A 20,944-nucleotide genomic window follows, 5' to 3' on the forward strand; every position below is an offset into this window, starting at 1 on the left:
TCACAAATCCACATTGATATACATCTAAAGAATGAATGAATTTTTCCTCCAGAGGGCATGACAGTAGCTTGAAACAAGTGAAGAGCGGAAGCACATGACATGACACACCTTTGCGGAATATGATGCCTGGCATACAGTACATTGTGACTGAAAACAACCGGATGACTTGAACATGAACCTTAACTGTTGGATTTTCCTCTGTAAAAACAGAAACATGATGTAACCAAATTAAAGAGAAAAAGAGAAGGCGGGAATTAAAATTGGAAGCTACAAAATGGACTAATGGATGAAAAAAATGATTCCAGAAATACATTTCTAGTCTCTCTCCTTGTGACTTTCCGAAGATTAATTTTAATAACTTCAACCGCAAAGGTGGTACACCACATCCGAAAGAGACAAGGGACCCCATTGCTTGTTGTTTGATCTGGAGTTAGACTGTTAATTTTGACACTGTTTTTGTTCCGTGCCTTTGGACATGTGGAAGCCTAACGACTGACCCGTTGAGGAATTACATTTTTAATCCGGTGGCAATGATTTACAGATAATCTCTTGTCTTGATGTATCCTCCATAGTTGTCGTCTCGACTTGGCAATGGATCACAGACCACTCTCAGCCATATGCATCAGATTCTGGAGGGCAAGGAAAAAATCATATCAATCAATCAATCAAAATCAAATAATCATATCTACATACATTATATATATATATATATATATATATATATATATATATATATATATATATATATATATATATATATCCGAGATATATATATACTTCATAGTAGCAAACAAAGTTACAACACACTAGGTATCATTGTACAATACATTAAACATTTAAGTTATTTTGTAGAATAATATTAATAATACATTTAATTTATAAGCGCCTTTCAAAACACTCAAGGACTTTACATTCAAAACAAGAACAATAAAACCACAGATAATCCAACCATCCAATTTCTGATCCACTTACCCTCACAAGGGGGTGCGTTGCATGCTGGAGCCTATCCCAGCTGTCTTTGGTCTTAGGTGGGGTACACCCTGAACTGGTTGCCAGCCAACTGCAGGGCACAGGCACACATAGACGAACAACCATCCATGTTCACAATCGCACCTAGGGATAATTTAGAGCGTTCCATTAACCTGCCATGCATGTTTTTGGAATGTGGGTGGACACCGGAGTACCCGGAGAAAACCCATACAGGAGAGAGAGACCATGGAAACTCCACACAGGAAGGTCGGAGCGGGAATAGAAACCTTGCACCTCCGTACTGTAAGGCCAACGCTCTAACCAGTCGAACACCGGCCCGCCTTACTTTGTATTAGTATTTACTTTATCATTGAATTACTTCCTCTCTTACTATTCACATTTGTTTGCTCATTGTCTCTATTATTCAAGGCATTTTTGTTGGTTTTGTATTGATCCCCACTAGCAGATGTCCTCATGTGTAAAGATTTCGTAAAATGTACAGTACATTTTAAAACATTTCTCCCAACTAAACAGGCATGTCTGTTCCTTTTAGTGGCTGGCACCGTGAGGATGATTGAAAGATTTACAATGCATATTTACCTGAGAGATGATTTTATGCTACTGCCTGCTGAGAATGATGTATACCGCCCAGAGGTCATTGTCTAAACTACTTGACTTATTTGTCTCGACAGAAAGAAGTACTTTTTTCAGTGTAGTTTTTAAAAAAACAATCTCAACATTCTATTATTGATATTTCCTGTCAAATTTTCTGTAAAGCGCTTTATTACAGTTGCAACTTTGTGAGAGCGCTATATAAACAAATATGCATATTCCCAATCATAGCAACATAACTACGGCATGGAAACGGAGGCCTAACCGCCTTGTTGTTGATCTATTTATTTATGGGTGATTAATTATCATACAAACTACATTACCGGTATTTACGTACATGATACATCATGCACTAACGACGTGTAATTTATGCGCAGAACTTGGATTGGTAAACCGGAAACAAGGCATTTGTTAGGGTCACATGAGGCATTATCGTATTTCTATTGGACAATTCATATTAAGCTAGTTCTGGTTGGGTTGGATAAATGCGCGTAGAAGTTAGTACCTAGACAATAGAAAGTGTTTTGTTGTACTGTGATATTGAGCCATTTTTAACAAAACTAACACGTGGTTTTCCTCATGAATCTATTTGAGTTTTTTATAGCACAACAAGAGGGATTTTTGTTTGGGGTTGGGGCTGTTTATGTTTTTGGGATTACGTTTTTTTGCGGAAGGATCTGAATGAAGAAAGAGGTGTTGTTGTGGAGCGCAATTCGAAACTTGATTTGTGTTTTATTTTAATGTACTATACCCCAGTGTATGTATTTTTTCCCAACTATTCGTTTGTATCATTTTAAGATACACATTTTTGGGTGATAGGCAGACCTGCCTTTTTTATAGACAAATATTTTTAAGGTAAGTACTTGCTGTACATTCATCTTTCATCGAGAACTGCTTCAAACAGGAACGCGTATGAGGGAAAAGTGGTTAGGATTGCGCCACTGTCCGTGTTTTATGTTATGTGTTGTGTTTATTATTTTACTTTATGTTAACTGTTTTGTGAAGCGCTTTGTTACAGCTGCAACTGTTGTGAAAGCGCGATAATAATCAGCATGTATTGTATACAACTTATCGTCACTCGCGTCTCGAGATGCCCTTAGTTATCGGCAAAACTGTCATTTTTTTAATATTCGCGTTTAGCAGGGGAAATTCCATCATGTAACTTATTGAAGACGCTCTGAGTAGCAAGCTTATCATTCTTTTGACCGCATGTCTGCATTGTTAGCCCCCCTCAGAGTAATTCATTTTCACCATGACTAATTATGATCAACAGTTTTGAGTTCGTAGTCGACCATAATCACAAGAGGGGTTATGTTTTATGCAGATGGCCATCGTGGACAAGGAGACAGGCGAGAGGAAAATGTTGTCTCCATTGGTGGAGGATTCTGCGTCTGTTTCAAGAGAGCCTCTTGATTTTCTTAAACTCACTCCTACTCAGTTTGGCATTACTGTCCAAAGTTTCAGCCCGGCACCATCAGGAAGCAAAGGTGAGATCACTGGTACAATATAGTTTAAGAAAGCAAATTTGAATAATCATATCTCTGGCTCTTGCTCCAGAAAAGTCTCGTTTGGCACAATTAAAGGCAAGAAGAAGCTCGAGTGTTGGTGTGAGGGGCTCACCAGAAACAAACTCGCTCATCCGCTTCATTGCGCAGCAAAAAATGAAGAATTCTTCAAACTGTCGAACTCCAGAGGTGAGAAGTCACAACTAGGCAGTGTTTACTTTGTTGTCACAATTTCATGAAGTTGACAGGCTTTTGATCATCTTTACGTTTACTCCACAAATAACACAAGGGATGAATAGTCACTCAGCATTCTGATTCTTTTGAGCACGTCAACATGCTTATTAATTGAGATGTGAATTCAGACGGTTGAAAACAAACTTTCTCAAGATATGAAACTTTTTAATTGTGTCACTGCAGCCAACTCATGAAATCCTTTAGGTCTGTCTTGCTTCACAATGTGGACACCTACAAAAAATGTTTAGCTGAATTGTTTCATTGTTACATCCCACATGACTGTCATAATCCTTAATTGTCATGACGAACAAAGTGAAACTTTGGGACTGCCGTTATACATTCATTCAGATTTGTACTGGTTTGCTATGGTTAATCTGTGAATCTTGAATGGCTTTCAGACTATGTATGTTACATTTGTAGTTAGGTAATGACAGCATGTGTTTATTTCCAATGATATTCATCTCTTTTCTACAACTGAAGAATGCATTATTCCTACCTTTGCTGTAGTATACATTTATCAAAAGCACTGTAGAGGTATGTGTAAATAAGGAAGGCAAACCATTGTGTTTCTTCATATGCTTCTTGTTGACTTTGAAACTTAGCTTGTAGCTGACATGTGCACATTTTGAGCATGACTGGTGAAAAGGACACTTTGATTCTCTCCTCTTTCTGCTCAAACTACTTTAAACAACAAAGCACATGAAGGAAAAGTGTTTCGGACTGCACGACTGTCCATGTTTTATGTTATGTGTTGTGTTTATTATTTTACTTTATGTTAACTGTTTTGTTAAGTGCTTTGGTACAGCTGTCGCTGTTGTGAAAGTGCTGTATAAATCAGCATGTATTGTATTGTATCTGTGCCAAAGAAGCTAATTTTCATTCAGATGAGGGAATCTCGTAGGTTCATCGCTACAAAAGCAATGTCAAGTAGGCACCTGTTTTGTCATTAATGTCAAAATGTTGAATTACAGCACTTGAATAGATTTGTTGTGTACGCATTCTGAATTCTCAGCAACTTGTCGGAGGTAGCCCCTTCCTTCCTCGGGTAGCATCCACCCTGAAGCAGAAAATAGCTTCCTTCCATAGCCTGATGGGTGTGGAGGAAAGCGAGGTGTGTCAACAGATGCCAAGGCAGGGTGACGACACTGGAGGATACATGAAGACAAGAGATTATCTATCTGGTAAGTCATTGCTAGAGGATTAAAACTTTCATTTCACAACAATGGTCATTTGTTCAGATGTCTACACTTCTGGAGCGCCATGCAAAAACAGTGCGATACAATGGGAATTAGGAATAACTGACGTGTAGAAATATTTTTGGGTTCTTTTTTTAACTGTACTATATTACCCTAATCATGCTTGTCGTTAGCAAAAAGGTAAACCTCATGAAAATCAATTGTGAAATGAGCTAGTTGTGCTTTATTTATGATGCACATGCATTGCCTTTGACCGGAATGCGGTTGCCCGCAACACTGTGACCACCACATGGGCATGTCGGTTACCATACTGTTTGTAGCAGATTTAGTTGCTTCGTCTTTGAAGTCCATCCATTATTTTATCCGGGGAACACCCTGAACTGGTTGCCAGCCAATCATTGTATCACTGCATTTTTAAACTGCTTCCATTTCTCACTGCAAAACTATTTTGAAGTGGGTGGAATGCAGTCGCCCAAACACTAAACATACATTCACATTTTCCCGTAACCATTTTGGCTTGTGCGTGTGCATGTCTGTCTGTTGCGTGTCTGTCTGTTTTTCAAACATTTCCATTGGCCGCATTTTTCATTTCAGATGAATACAACCAAGAAGGGAAAGAGAACCATCATCGCTTGGTGTCACCTTCACCAAGGAAGAAGCGTCGTGTGGGCCCCCTCAAAGGCTGTGAAGTGCAGATCAGAGAAGCAGACACTCCAGATGTTCACTTCAATGGGAGTGACAAGGAGGTATTATCATTCTGACCATTGACTTCCTTGAGTGCCGTCATGAAACTCGGGTTCTGCTTCTCTCAAGTCAATTAAAAATAACAAAAAATACAGCCATTTTTCTCCCCTACTGATTGGAAGCTTTGAAACTATTTTGTTGTCTTCACAGGGAGATAAGGAACCAGTGGAAGGATGCAACGACCGTGTCCAAAAAGGACCACTGCAGTCAAGTGAGAGTGAAGCAGAAACCCAACTTATGCTTCCGTCTACGCCTCTTCGTGGTTTTTGTGAGCCACCCACGTCCTTAGAACATTACGCCTTTTCTTCCAAAAACCAGCAACAGGTGTGAGATTCTGTTCTGCACTTGCACATGTGCACATGTTTAAAGAATTAACAAAATTGTGTGACTGACCTCTTAACAGTCGTAAACATCTGCAAAACATCCTGTGGTTTGTTAAGACATGTTCATCTTTTGTTTCACAAATCACAATGCAAAAAAAAAAATCATACGTTGTTTCACGAAACCAATAAGCTTTCTATGCCCATACAGTTAGGGCGCAATGCAACTCAAAGCGATTCTAATGTGGGGTTCTGTATGCTGCTGTGGTATATTCGTGGTAGAATGGCAATGTAACTTGTTTTATCTCAACAGGACAATGTGGTTGAACCGCAAAGCCCCAGCCGAGCACGTCCCAGGGACCTTACATCAGCTTCAACAGAGTCTTTCGCTGCTTTCCAGTTCCCATCTCTCACCTCTCAAATGGAGATAAAATCAGAAGGTAAAAATACACTAGCTGTTTTAGTCAGTCTTTCATTTTGGTTTACAAAATCTTGACAATAAAGGTGTCAAAATTATTGGATGAATTGATAATGAAACTAATTGACGGCTATTATGATAAGTGATTAATCCTTCATCATTTAACTATTTTTTGACATGCTACAGACTAAACCAGAAACTGAATCATAAGCAAATGATGGGGGAAAAAAGAATAGCTGAATTCAATTCAAAAAATGTGATTTGCAATCAGAGTATGAATAAGATGTAATTTCCATCCAGTTTAACCTGAAGTAGCCTCAAAGGCGGATATTAAACTAGCAGCCCATTAATCAGTTGCAATATGTTGCTCTCATTTCCAAAAAGGTTGGGGAGTGCAACACATCACCCCATCTCGTGTAATTGTGCTTAATTAAGTTTTCAACTATACAAAATTTTAAAAACAATAATCGGGGAAAAACAATTTTTGCAGTACAGTTTCATGCAAAATAAAATTGCATCCGATATGTATCAATTCCACAAATATTCGATAGTGACAGCTGTGTATTTGATCCATCATACTTTGTAAAATCCCGCCAAAAAGAATGGCTTTTACTCCAGTCACGGAATTGTCCTTGCAAAAGGAGTGCACAGCTGATAACCCTTCTCGAATGCCTTCAGTTTTCATCATTCTTGTGCATACAGAAGAAAATGAGTCCTCTGGGGCATCTGCAGCCAAGAAGAAAGAGAAGCGGGTGTATTTTGGATGCCCTCTTTCCCCTGAGTTCTTTGATCAGCAGCTGCCTCCCAGCACCCCATTGCAGAAAGGGGGGACACCAGCTCGGCCCTGCACCCCAGGTGGGATCTTAAAGCTGAAATCAGCATTGAAGACACCGCAGAGAAAAGAAACTTGTACCCCGCAAGCCCAGGCAGATCTCGGCCATGTATTTGATGGCTCCCCGGGTCTTGCAATGTCTTACAAGCACCGAATGCTACATATGGCAGAAGATGGAGTGGAGAAGTTTGAAAAGGTATGCTCCCTGTATTTTATTAAACTCAGTGTTTGAAAATTGCTCAGATTATGATGTGAGAATCACCCAATTTTTCTGGTAGTGTTAATTTCTTTATGCAACAAATTAGTGAAGCAAAACTGCCCCAAACAATTTTTCCAATAATAGGTACAATAAATCGCCCTTCATCGTGGTTTCTGGGTTCGCAGGCTCAATACTAACTTTTGTACTGGTAGCGCTGGTGCTGCCAACTTTTTCAGATGGTCACAATGCACAGGATGTGATCTCACCCTATTTTATGGCAGGACAGAATGACCATATTTGTTGATATGTTATCTCAATTGGCACACCGTCGTTTCATATGACGTAAAATTGACAGTGACTCAAAGTACAATATTTGCAAAACATTTTATGGTACGTATTTACAACAACGCGCACATTTTATATACAGTAAATTCAAAAGAAGACTAAAAAAAGTTGGGGGGGGTTGCATTTTGTTCAACACAGAGGGGGCCCACTCTTATACTTTAAGACTTATAGTGAGGCCTCCAAACAAGTCACGCCTCTCAACACTGTTTCGGATTAGGTTTTCCAAAGCAGCATTTCCCTACCAGGATTATATGAGCACATTGCAGTGACTGTAGAGAAACCTGCTACAACTCAAATGGCTCAAATGAAAATAAAATATATATTTTTTTCCTGATAAAGTTTAATGCCTGTTCAAATTGGACTAATTTCAAGGGTTAGGGTTGTTTGTGAGGTAAATCTTATAGAATGATGTATAACAAAGGCAGGTCCTTTGGATTTATATTTTGTTTTAATTCATATTGCTTCTACAAAATATATTTATGTGTTGAAAAAGTCTCAGAGATCGACAAAGGCTTGAACACAGGAACAGATTGTCTTTCTCTGCTGGCAGGGGGCACAGTTTTCAATGAAGCCACTCAGTGTGAGCTTCCCAACTGACACCTGATCTCTACAACCTTCATTCATTCATCTTCCGAGCCGCTTGATCCTCACTAGGGTAGCGGGGGATGCTGGAGCCTATCCCAGCTGTCTTCGGGCAGTAGGCGGGGGACACCCTGAATCGGTTGCCAGCCAATCGCAGGGCACACAGAAACGAACAACCATTCGCACTCACACTCACACCTAGGGACAATTTAGAGTGTTCAATCAGCCTGCCACGCATGTTTTTTGGAATGTGGGAGGAAACCGGAGCACCCGGAGAAAACCCACGCAGGCCCGGGGAGAACATGCAAACTCCACACAGGGAGGCCGGCGCTGGAATCGAACCCGGTACCTCTGCACTGTGAAGCCGACGTGCTAACCACTTGGCTACCGGGCCGCTCCTCTACAACCTCTGCCGGCCTTTTTATTGATTGTATATGCAAATCACAAGAAACATATCAGAAAAGCACTCCCATCTTCATTAACATGACACACCTCTGGACGGCCCCATTGGGTCGCCCCTCAGACAAAGCATTATTTTGGTACCAGCACGAACATCCGATAACTAACAGGCACGTACGTGTACATTTTAACGAGCAGTGTCTCCTTGAATTGATATCTGTAATTCTGGCTCGTGACCCTTTCCCATGATGGAGAATTCGGGTACTCCCGTCCGTCCAAGGTTAAGTCTTCCTTTCCAAGTTTGTCAGAGAACAGGCGCCAGTGTGTCTACTAATGATGTAGTCCGGTACCATCTGCTCGGGTCTCTTGATTTCAATGCGCTTTCGTTGTGTGCAAGATGTTCTGAACACAAGCATTTCGAGGTCAATTAAGTATGTAACAGGATGAAACTTTAAAACATGACAACATTGTCTTTTTCTATTCTAACAAAAAGCTATCTTTAAATGTTCAAATTAAGGAAACAAAATAAATTGATTTTCAATTAATCATCAATTGAAAAAGGAAAAAAGAGCAAAGTGTACCTGAGCTTTTAATTTTACATGATCGGTTGTGACTGGAATGTGAGTGTTGGGTCGATCACCTCTATCACCGATTCTCGCAGTCCCTGCGACAGATTTCCTATGTCTCATAGCCCCCTTAACGGTGAGATGAGCTTTTGGACTGTGGGCCAAAATGATGTCAGAAACACAGTGCGCTTGCCTGCTAAAAGAGCACATTTGAGTAATTCTGTTTTTTTTTTTAATTTATTTATTTTTTTTCAAAATGGACTGGTAGCAGCAAGTGTAAAACTAACATTTTCACCTCCATACTGTTCCTCCAAAAAAAACACATCAATACCGGTCCGGAATCAATACCACGGCAAAACATGTAGCTGTAGTTGCAATTATTTTGCTAGATTCACACTTGGGTTTTTTACCAATTTATTTTCCCTGTTGTTCTTTCAAGTTTTATTTAAAGTTGAGTTTTCAAGGGCTTTAGTATTTTCTTATTGTGGTACCAACACATATTTCCACATTCTATCGCACAAAATACAATACCTGAGGTCCCAGGTCTGCTCAGTAAGTCCCAAGACGTGGGCAAACAAAATAATATGAAATAAATATGATAGAGATAAGGCGGATGTAAATTCATGGTTTTTCAAGTGTGCCAAAATGCAATGCAGCAAAGATGTGGCGGCAGCAGAATGAAAATGCAAGCGGCTGGAACTCTATAAGATATTTACACGGTCATTTTGTAATTGACAAAAAAAGACAAGAGTGTTCAGGAATAAAGTGTTAAAATCTGCAGGGATGAATGGGAATGAGGCTATTATGGTAGATTTGAGGAGTTATTACTTTTGGTAGTTAAATTAACACAAAGCTGTGGAATCAATGAATAATTGTTAAAATGTTTTTATTACGGTAATCGTGATTTCAATAGCAATCAAAATAATTGATAAGTGTTTTTTCTCGAAACATTATTTTTCCGATAAAGCTAATGAAGGGTAAGCAGTGCTGTTAAATAAGAGCCCAAGCAGAGGGGAAAAGTGATTGTATCAGCTTCCGTTGTCTTGGAATAGTAGTGGTTGGATCATATATATTTTTTTTCTTTATAACTGTCTAACATGGGCGGCCCGGTGACCCAGTGGTTAGCATGTCGACCTCAAACTGCAGAGGTACTGGGTTCAATTCCAGTGCCGACCTCGCTGACTCTTTACTGGAGTTTTGTGGCTTACACACACTGCCTCTAACTCATCTCGCATTCCCATTCTGTGCTTAGGTACAGATGCTTGTGTAAAACAAGAATGCCAGTCCATATGTGAAGACTAGGGTGGCACACTCACAGTAAAGGTGAGCAGGGTTAGATTCCGGCTCTCAGCCTGCCTGTGTGGAGTTAGCATTAGCAACACGGGTGCTCGGTTTCCTCCCACATTCCAAAAACATGCATGGCAGACTGATTGGACACTATATTGTCCCTAGGTGTGAGTGTGAGCGTGGATGTTTGTTCATCTGTGTGTGCCCTGCAATTGGCTGGCAACCGGTTCAGGGTGTCCCCCACCGACTGCCCGAAGACAGCTGGGATATGCTCCAGCGTGCCCGCGAGCATCATGAGGATAAGCGGCTCAGATAATCCATGGATGGACGGAACTATCTGACACTTTTATTGTATTCATAATATCAGCGTAACATTATCACGGGATACATAAAATATTGTCAATAAAACTGCATTTGTCGGGGTGTAAATCAAATGTTCGTTTATGCCATTGATAGCATTGGCATCATGTCTCATGAAATATATTGATCGACAAATGCCGGTAGTGTTTTGGGTTACAAAGCTTTGTTCACGTGCTGCAATGTGTTTTTAATCCTTAATGCCATTGCGCAATGAAATATAAATTCAGCTATTCATGATGACATTACGAGAGGCCAAGCCCAGAGTATAAATCATGCCTCAGTAGAAAATTATTTATTGTTTGATTGAAAAATGATTCTGTGCTTTTAAAATTTCTGCCTCTAGATCATTTTTCCTTCAGTAGAAGACAGGGACTCTGCAATTATGACTGATACAGGTTGGATTTAGCATTTTATTGACCATGATAGTGAGAATCCAGCAGGATGCGTTACTTGATTTTTCTTTTTTTATGCATGTATTTATTTTTGCAGAATTAATTAAAGATGTCCAGCTGAATTTAAATGATGCTTTTCATGATGAGGCTCCTTCTCCAGTGGTAACATCAGGTAAAACCTCATATTTACCTTTTTGTAGATGTGAGAATCTATTAAGACCCCTAAAATATTCACATTTTTGTGGTTTAGGGTTAAATTATTTACTTATAGATGCATTTTTCCCTTTGAACTCCATACTACATAATGACGATACAAATGGAGCATTAAATTGACCAGATTCAGACACAAAATTGGCAGACACTCAAACATTTGAACATGCAAAACTCGACCTCGAGAAGAGATGGGCAGCTAGTGGCTGGGAGCACACTTTGACTGGCCCCTTGATAAATTACACCGCCCTGGTCTTTTGTGTGTGTGCGTGTCCGAAAGTAATCTAAAATGCATTCAAACTTTTACAGGTGAATTTAATGTGACCTCCTCTCAGCTTTTGAATGCACATGTCCACCTTTTAAATGGTTCATTACTTTTTGCACAAGTTGCTGTTTTCTAATGAGAAGCTTAACAGCAAGAATCACAACAGGCGTTTAATCTTTGAATCAACCAAGAAATGTCTTGGTTCACTTGGAGCCGGTTTTTAACAGCCATCCTCATCATGCCGTTCATATTTTGACATCATGGAACCAGCGACACAAAATGCCTTCTTGCTGTCATTGCCCATGCTCCTCGACAGAGAAGGAAATACAGTAACGTGCTAAAAGATTAATGTAGCAGAAAGATGTCGCAATTCAGCCAAATTTCAGAATTAAAAAAAAATCCACTCAACTGTAATATTGTAAAAGTTCATTCCATCCGAGCATTGTAATCGTTAAAATGAATGTACAAACTTAGAAAATCTCAGTTATATATGCCCAATTGTCATTTATTAATAGTTAAGCAACTGAATGTATTTATTTTATTTCCCCCCCCTTAGAAGTGAAGTCTGAGAAAACTCCAGCCTACCAGTCGAATGCCCTGAACGATCTTGAATCTTCCTCCGTAGAGAAACAACCTGAAACAGTCAGTACTGCTGCACCGAGATTGAGGAACCTGGAAAAAAAGGTCCTCCGTCCAATCTTATTTGCTTAGATATGTTGCTGTCATTTTACAGTGAAACCTTTAAATGCTGAACATGATTCTTCTTATATATATTTTTCCAATTTTCATTAAATACATACCTCCAAACCAGTTCAAAAGCATCAGGAGTAATTTTAGCACATTTCATAAAACGCAATAGACATCAAAAGGACTGACTTATTTTAACGTTTGCCTTTGACATGGATTTTTGTAATGTCATTACAGAAGAGGTCAATTAATGGAGAACAGTGAAAGATGTGAGACATCGGTGCTAAAAATGGAATTAAATGCATGTCACTTATTTTCCTGAATTTAGCTTGTCCTAAAACGACACAATAATAATATTAAATGTTAATTTTGAAAATTGCCTTTTCAATTTGTTACGGTTTCAATATAGCCACAGCTAAAGCTTGGAGAAAATGAATATATGTAATGGGAAAAGAAGTGTCAATTAAACAACAATCAATTTAGTACCCTCGGAAGTCAACGAGCAACACAAAATGGACTCTGTTCTATTTAGGAGGTTCCATTGTCGGCTAATTCTTTCTGAGATTTTTGTTTGTTTGTTTCGGTTTGGTTTTCTGACCACAAATTGAATGTCTCCCATTGCAGGCAGTGGCTGAATCTCAATCCGCTCATAAATTTCCAGCTGTACTTAGTCGGAAGAGAAAGGTATTACGACTGCTGATCTCACCATTTAGCAAGCGTAATTTTCTTTATCAGTTAGCTTTATCTAACAGCTGCCAACAGATCTACTGTTGAATTCCATTGAATATGAAAGTAATCTTATTTCAGCGTGGCCACCTAATGTGCGTGTGTTCAAGAGTCTGTCCGTATCGTGTTCATCATCTTTCTGCCAATTTTCTCTTCCCTTTAGCAACCTGAGCAGAGCAAACCTGTGAGGAGGTCGACACGCTCTGCTGCCAAGCCTTCTGAGACGATTAAAGTGAGTTGACTGAGGCTCGTGTTGCACAGATACTGGTCAGAAAAGGGAATGTCTTTATTTATTTATTTATTTGATCCATGCTTTTGTTATACACATTTTGAGGGAGGTTTTATGCAACAAAATGGGTGTTTTTCAAGTAACTAAAGGTGTGTTTACACTGCAGCCGTGGTCTTATTGGAAAGATAACACTGACGATGTTTGCACGCAGTCAACAACCTTTTTAAAAGACAAATATTGCTAGTATTTAGACTTTTAAAGCCATGTAAATGTGCGCCAGAATATGCTCTCATTCGGGTTCTTAAACACTTGAATAATTCACACTTTTGGAGCACGCAGGAAACTGACAATTTTTTTTCCCTGTGCTGAGTGACAGGAATATAAGGTGTTTTAGTGACGGTACAAAGTAACAGTTGAAAATGACGTCTATTCGCGCCATGACGTCCATACGTCGCTGTTTGAATCGGGTTGTTTGTTTGTTTATTGAACATAAAACATATACAGTAATAATTTGACAGAAAATAAGGTAGATAAGTGTTTTTAAAACTTTTTTATTTAAATACTAATAATTTTATTCAAATACAGGAGGAACTATGCCTGCTCACGCATGCAAACAGGTTATTTTGAGTGTTTCAGAAATCAGAATTTTGACCTTAACCCAAATATTGACTAAACTTAGTCCCTGAGGCCTTAAATGACAACATGCTAGGATTGCCATAAACAAATCTTTGTAGAATTGATTATCCTAGAGATTATTCCATCGATTACTCACTCAAGCGATCATGACGTTTTAGTGGAAGACATTTGGCCCCCATAAGATAGTGATGGATCGCACTGTGATGAAGATTAAGTTTATTCAGTGTTAATCCACTTCAAGACACCAATTTAAAGTTGTGTTACTATTACCTCTTACCGTGCCATCGTCACGCAGGTGACTCAACCGTGTTAAGTCTCCAAGGTCTGCCAGTTCCACTTTGGAGTGATATCTAAAAACATGTTTTTCTCAATTTTCAGTCAAAAGTGACCACAGATTTTCAGAATCTTCGTCTACATAACAAAACATAACATAACATAACATAACATAACATATGCTACCGGAAGACTGCATAAATCAGCTACAAATGCAAAAAAAAAAATTTGTTTACGGGTTCTACCAAAAAAAACTATCGATTAAAAACAGTTTTCAAGGCATGCACTTTTTGTGGTTGACCTAATAAAGTATATCACAAAATAAATTTGGGATATTTACCAGTGCAGTAATTTTGTATCCTCGAGACCCTCAAATTTGGGCGTGCAAGGTCAGCACCCAGTGATGTACGTGTGATGTAGGTTTTCAATGATACACTACACTTTGATTAATTCAATGTAATTAATAGAATGACCCGCTGGGAACCGCTGTTTGTTCGTTTTTCTTGAACAGAATTTGGATTTTTAAACAGTCTGACTTTTAGTGGAATTAGATTCATCAAGGACCTTCTGTCTTCGCAGGTGGCCAAACGGTGGAAAAAGGAAGTCAACCTTTCTCTTTATGGCTCTCGAGAATACGCATCCAAGAATCCCACCCTCAGTCCCATCACAGAGTTTTTCATCCACCAGCCAGCAGCAGCACAATGCAGTCTCACTGGCTCTGCAGGTAAAAGTTGTACGCCTTCCTTGTATCATGATTGCGACGTGATGTGTTTATCATGATGAGAAAAACCTTTTAAACGAATAGCCTGAATCATTTTCTTCAAGGAGACATTGTGTATGCATTCACCTTTTAAAACTGTTCTCAGGTATAAAACGGTTAAAGATGCTCTTAAAAATACAAACAGCATTTTTTTTTAATATGCAGTATTAAATTACCGTATTTTCACGACTATTCGACACATCGTACTAATGGCCGCAGTCTCATTAATGGGTGACATTTCTGTATTTTACACATACACAGGACGCATCGTACTAATGGCCGCAGTTTTACAGTGGTAAAACATACGCCAGCTTAAACATACGGCATGCATGCGCGCACTCTAACACGTTAGCTTGAAGCATACGGTAGCATGCCAAGACATACAGATAAGATAAAAACACGTTTTTAAAAAAGCAACGAAAGCAGAACTGAGTTCGGGTGTATTTTATTTAGCCATCGTACAATGTTCTCACGTTTATCGATCAATCATCACCCAGAAATCCATCAAAGTCCTCATCCTCTGTATCAGAAGCAGAGGACTGCACATCTCAGTTGTCATTGAATGCATCACATGCTAGTGTGAGTTGCTACGCATTGCCGAGCGGAAAGAAGGAGTAGCAACAGCAAAGTCAACATTTCTCTCGTGTGAAGCTTTCCCACATTTGAAAGTAAAGAACAGAGCGAAACATGGTGGCAGCGCGTGTGTGTGTAGAAAGAATTGAACAATTGTGCAAGTACCGTAATCCATCAAAAACGCCGCGTTCCCTCTCGTTGTTGCGTATTGTGGCGTAACTCGCCAAGTGCTGCCTCTCACTCTTTGTAAAGTTGTGTTTGCCACCGATCATCCATTGTTCCCATGCCGTTTGCAACTTTACTTTGAACGCCCGGTTGATGCCAATGTCCAGCGGTTGGAGTTCTTTAGTCAACCCTCCGGGAATAACGGCAAGCTCAGAGTTCATTTGCTTGACTTGTTTTTTTTCACCGCTGCTGTGAGATGGTCACGCATGCCAAAAGCATAACCGGTGGCTTTAAGTTTGAACTGAGCTTCGTAGGCGTGTCTTTTTGTCAAATTTATTTTCAGGGGTTCTTAGAAACCAAAACCGGAGTTGTTTTACAACAATGCACATTGCCACACTCTATACAAGTGTTGGTACTGGCTTGAGGCGTCCACTTACACGCCCACCCTTCACCATTGGCGGACTAGCTTGCCTGTCCTCTCTCTCCCTCTCTCTCTCTCTCTCTCTCTCTCCCTCTCCCTCTATGTATATATACACGCCCACCCTTCCCTGATTGGCCGACTTCTCTCCGCATGCCTGGCCACAGTCACTTCCGCCTTTTCTCTATATAAACAGCGTGTCGGCTGTCAGTCAGAATTTGGAACTCAGCGCATATAAAGGACGCTCCGCACCATAAGGCGTCCTGTCCATTTTGGAGAAAATTTAAGACTTTTAATGGCGCCTTATAGTCGTGATACGGTACTTAAACTTAAATGACTTATAACTTGAACTATGGTTGTATGATTATATAAATTCAAAATGAATTTTAACAATTGCTGTGCAATGTGGATATAATTTTATATCTATATCAACTTTTATGTCTTGATAGACAACTTGCCACATGCGGAGCCTCAGATACAGACCAAGGAGAAGACAAGTGAGATTCATGAAGAAGAGATCACTCCAATCACTGCTGTGTCACTCGAAGTCCAAACAGAACACGTGTCAGTTGGCGCTGAAGTACTTTGCCCCCCAACAGTTGCTGACACACCCAGCACAGAAACGGACACAAATTCAGAATGTCTTATGGATGTTGATGGCTCCACCTCAGCCTGCCCGTTAGAAGGAGAACAAAGCAGTACAGTGACCTTGACAGCCGCGCCCCCCGGGACAATCGAGCAGCCCCAAAACGTGTCAAGTTGCTCGAGGCGCTCCGTGAACCTGGAAGAGGAACAACCTCAATCAGAAGCAGAAACACAGCAGGAAAGAAAGAGTGACTCACCGAGTGAAACTTCTGGAGAGGAGACACAAGTCGACAGTGGCCTGGCTTCCTGGCAAGCCAACTTTAATTTTGAGGATGTCTTCAAACGCGTTCCCAGCAGGAGGCAGCGCTCAGTGCGCCGCAGCCTAAGGAACCAAAGCACCACAAATGACGACACTGGTCTGGCCTGGATGCCTCGAATCTCCCCTGAAATACTAAAAAGAACCAGCAGGAAGACCCGGCGTCACAGACTTGGTTCTACTTTTCTACCCACCAGCCCTGTTTGAGGACACCTAGTATGCCACATGCTGGTACCTGGGCAATTTTTTGCTTTTCACTCAAATATTCCTTACATGTCCCCCCCCCCCCCCCCCCCCTTCTGAATTAAATTGGATATTTTGCGACCTTGTTGTTTTATGGGATGAAAATGCTGATAATTTTTTCCTTCACCAATGATTTGCATCTTTCCGCTATGTAAGACACCCAATACACACACAGAGCCCAATCATTTATGCTGACCTCCTCTGAATCAATATCCAACCGCACATTCAGCCCCTTACTCTCCCAAGTCACAAGATCGAGCCTCAATCAGTCAATATTTTCTCTTAGTGGATAGATGAAGATGGCCTTGGTGCAGAACCAATCTGTTAGACTAGGTTAAAGGCTACTGGATTCCTGTAAACGAAATGGAGCGAAGGGCTAAATAGTAGCGCAGAAAACAAATGAGCCCTTAAGTCATTCCGTGCCCTTTGGTCAACTTGGAGCCCTGGTGGAGACTCGGAAGAAAGGAGGAATAAACGTGGGGCCCTAACACTCTGCCCCATGGCTGTTTTTAAGCCGGGCGCAAGTCGAGTGCAAAGCATAGTCGAACTGTGTGCATGGATGCAGTTCTCTTATGCTTGGTATCTTGCTAGATTTTGTACAGGTATAATTGATCGTGCGCCATTGTAAGATGGAAGTAGTATTTTCCTGATCGATCTTGGTGGCATCCTTCATTTGCATGAAATTCCGGGCGGTTGTAGCAGTGCCTGACTCAACCACTCAAGTTAGCGATCGAACCAGAGCTGCCGGCTTTGGGGTGCAGAGCATTAACTGCTGAGCTATAAAAGTCCAGGCCACCAGCTGGTCATATTGTTTTAGATCTCGACAATGGAAGATACAACTCTGGCATCAAACACCCAATTCATATTCACATGCACCTAATACATTTATGTCAATTGAGGGGAGGGGTCCTGACGCTGTGGATGCCCCGGCCGCCACCCTGTTGTGCCCAGGCAGTTAAAGCGCATCTACTTCTGTAACGAGCTTATCGATCACTGACGTGAGAAGACGGTGGCTCCTATTATCAATGACATCTAGCTTCGTTGCGCTCAGCGTAGATGAAAGCCTTCGATCACCGCAAAGGGTTTCACATTGGGCGGTGTTTGCTTTTTGGTCCTGTATCAGACGTTTGCATTTGATCAATGTTGTTTCTTAACAATCAGCCTTGTAGTCTTTGTTCAACATTCCTCGTGACTTTACTCCTACAGCTGTCCATTGTGCATGTCATTAGGTGGGCGCCACCCAGTGTTCAGATGGAGACACCACAGTTGAATTAAACGGTGCCAAACCTTAAAACTGATCAAATGATAGCGATCCCTAATCCTAAATGTTACCTGAAAGTGTGTTGTGTGCAAAATCATTTCTTGAAAATAAGTTGTGCAGCCACCGAGTTGGATTGGGTCTTGGCCCATGAGATATTTGTTTAATTGTAATTATTTCATTTTTTTAAAAAATCATATAGTTCTCTTCTGCAGGGATGAAAAATAATCTTCAATAAGAATACATATTTTTATTATACCTAATGAAATTAATAATTTATTAATTTGAGGATTGTTTTGAATCAGGGACAGTGATGGTTCTGGCAGGGCCACCACAACTCATTGTCAGACAGTCTGAAGCATTTATTTTGTGCATGCAATACTTTTTTTTCTTTTCTTTTCTCGTCCAACCAACAAACATCCATATCATGTTCAAAATTGTCGCAGTTTAAAATTCACCATCTAAAAAAAAGGCAATATTAAAAAAAAACAACTGTTTTTAAAAGTATTTTAACACAACAATTAGGTCGGAATGAGCCTTCTGAGAAGTGATTCTCTTCGGTGTTTGAGTTTCACTTTTGCGAATGAAACCGTTGTATAATAAACACTTATCATCTGCAAAATTATTGCGATGCAACTGGAAGAGTTCCACAAATGAACTGTGGTCACACACGCAAAAGTAAATGCCCGATTTGATCTACTGAATGTAGTTATATGAAAATGAATGGACCTCTCCCAGATTCAAAGCAGATCTCCAACAGCAGACTAGAAACAGTGGAGGAACAACTTTCACATTCAGCCTACACGGGACAGTTGGCTTCGAGATAAATGCCCAAGTGTGATGTATCCATCACAGTGTAATTGACTCTCCACTTTAACATCAATCCCGAGTCACTTGGCTGAAGGACACCAATGTCCTCTTTTGTGGTTGAATGCCAAGCAAGGCCTTGGCCATCTGCTTGTCGAATGGTGCTCTCGCCTTCAGTAATTACGCAGCGGGACTTTAGTGCCCTCGAGCGGTCGTCTTGAGGTACTGCTTGTTATCGAGCATTCCCCTCACATGATCAAACGATAGACATCAGGAGGAAGCCAGCCGGGAGAATAAGGTATTCACAACGTCATCATTTGGATGAGTCGCTTTGTTAAATGGGATTTAAAAAAGAAAAAGACGAGCTTTTTGTTTTTATAACATGTTGTGCCCACTTTTGTGAAATGAGTCAAACTTGGCATGACAGCGAAACAGGCTGCTTTCCCGTTCGTGTGCAGGCAGAATGGTGCCCTCTATAGAGGCTCTTGTTTTTGGAAGTGTGAGTGAGGGGTGTGAGCCTGAAGCCACCGTCCTTGGCAGACGGACAAAGTGAAGACGGCTTAGCACAAGAACAATAAGGTTCTTTGAGTAAGACGACGCCCCCAAGACATGTGGCCTCCTGTCACCGTGGCAACCCCCCATGGGACATGGAGAGGGTCTGACAGCTGGAGACAAGGGCTTGCAAAAATTCAGTTCCTTTCTTCCTACTGCTTCCTATCCATGGTCTTTCAGGCCCATGTGCATGGGTGAAGGTCCTGACTCTTTTCTCTTGAGTTTTGTGGCTTCCACGCACTGCCTCAAACTCATCTTGCATTCACATTATGTGCTTCGGTACAGATACTTGTGTAAAACAAGAATTTTAACACCATTTCAGAAGACTAGGGGCGGCACCTACACAGTACAAGGGTGCAGAGTAAGATTCCAGCTCTGAGGCTGCCTGTGTGAAGTTTGCATATTCTCCCCGTGCCTGCGTGGGTTTTCTCCCACATTACAAAAACTTGCATGGCAGGTGTTCTGTACGCAAGCCGAAAAGGAAGGAAGGAAGGGACCATCATGGGAGGACAAGCCCCTACACGGGATGTACCACTGGACCATAACTGAAGTGGCCAAAGAGGCGCCTGAGATGATCCAACACATAACTGCAGGGTGTAAGATGCTGGCAGGGAAAGCCTACATGGAACACCATAACCAGGTGGCTGGCATAGTCTACCGAAACATCTGTGCAGAGTATGGACTGGAAACCCCAAGGTCAAAATGGGAAACACCTCCGAAGGTGGTGGAGAATGACAGAGCGAAGATCCTGTGGGACTTCCAGATCCAGACTGACAAGATGGTAATGGCGAACCAACCAGATATCGTGATCATAGATAAAGGGCAGAGGAAAGCTGTTGTAGTGGATGTAGTGTAGGCCAGGAACCCTCAACCTCTCTAGCCTCTGGTAGAGGACCCGGGCTGAATGAGGGACGGACACCACCCGAGGGGGGTGTGAGACGAGGAATTTTTAATTTTTATACTCACACACACATTATATGTGTGGACTGCACATCATAAGATTATTATTGTATTTATTCTTTTTTTTTATGATGTGCTTGCGTCAATTCATCATTCTCCTAAGTTGCTTCCACTCCACAGATCTGCAGTGCCATCTGTAGTGCCTGCAGGTGTGAATGTAAGCTATATCCTGTGTGCAGCCTACTTCCCCTCCCGTCAGCTTGTTGCATCATCTGAAAAAAAACACACAGGCCTGCCTCCCTCTTGGTGTTGAAATAAGCTTTAATTGGGCCAATCTCTCGGGACAAGCTTCAGCACAGCAAGTCATTGCACAGTGTTATC

General features: G+C 40.9%; 1 protein-coding gene across 1 annotated transcript; it reads left to right on the plus strand.

Annotated features, from left to right (window-relative positions):
• The first annotated feature begins 2,247 nt into the window (after positions 1-2,247).
• Positions 2,248-18,458, plus strand: cdca2 (cell division cycle associated 2). Its single transcript, XM_052066982.1, has 15 exons — positions 2,248-2,436; positions 2,906-3,068; positions 3,139-3,275; positions 4,333-4,501; positions 5,111-5,262; positions 5,411-5,584; positions 5,894-6,020; positions 6,701-7,026; positions 10,912-10,963; positions 11,058-11,132; positions 11,992-12,119; positions 12,747-12,806; positions 13,012-13,080; positions 14,566-14,710; positions 16,352-18,458. Exons 2-15 carry the CDS (start codon positions 2,906-2,908, stop codon positions 17,008-17,010), a joined length of 2,436 nt encoding a protein of 811 aa, XP_051922942.1. The 5' UTR covers positions 2,248-2,436; the 3' UTR covers positions 17,011-18,458.
• The last annotated feature ends 2,486 nt before the right edge of the window (positions 18,459-20,944 follow it).

This window comes from Hippocampus zosterae, chromosome 6 (assembly GCF_025434085.1).
Source record: "Hippocampus zosterae strain Florida chromosome 6, ASM2543408v3, whole genome shotgun sequence".
Lineage (NCBI taxonomy): Eukaryota > Metazoa > Chordata > Actinopteri > Syngnathiformes > Syngnathidae > Hippocampus > Hippocampus zosterae.

Excerpts from the sequence above, each read along its gene's own strand:
- cdca2 (XM_052066982.1), top strand. The coding sequence starts at position 2,906 with ATGGCCATCGTGGACAAGGAGACAGGCGAGAGGAAAATGTTGTCTCCA. Across the intron at positions 5,263-5,410 it reads TCAATGGGAGTGACAAGGAG|GGAGATAAGGAACCAGTGGA; the intron begins GTATTATCATTC and ends TTGTCTTCACAG. Across the intron at positions 7,027-10,911 it reads GAGTGGAGAAGTTTGAAAAG|ATCATTTTTCCTTCAGTAGA; the intron begins GTATGCTCCCTG and ends TTCTGCCTCTAG.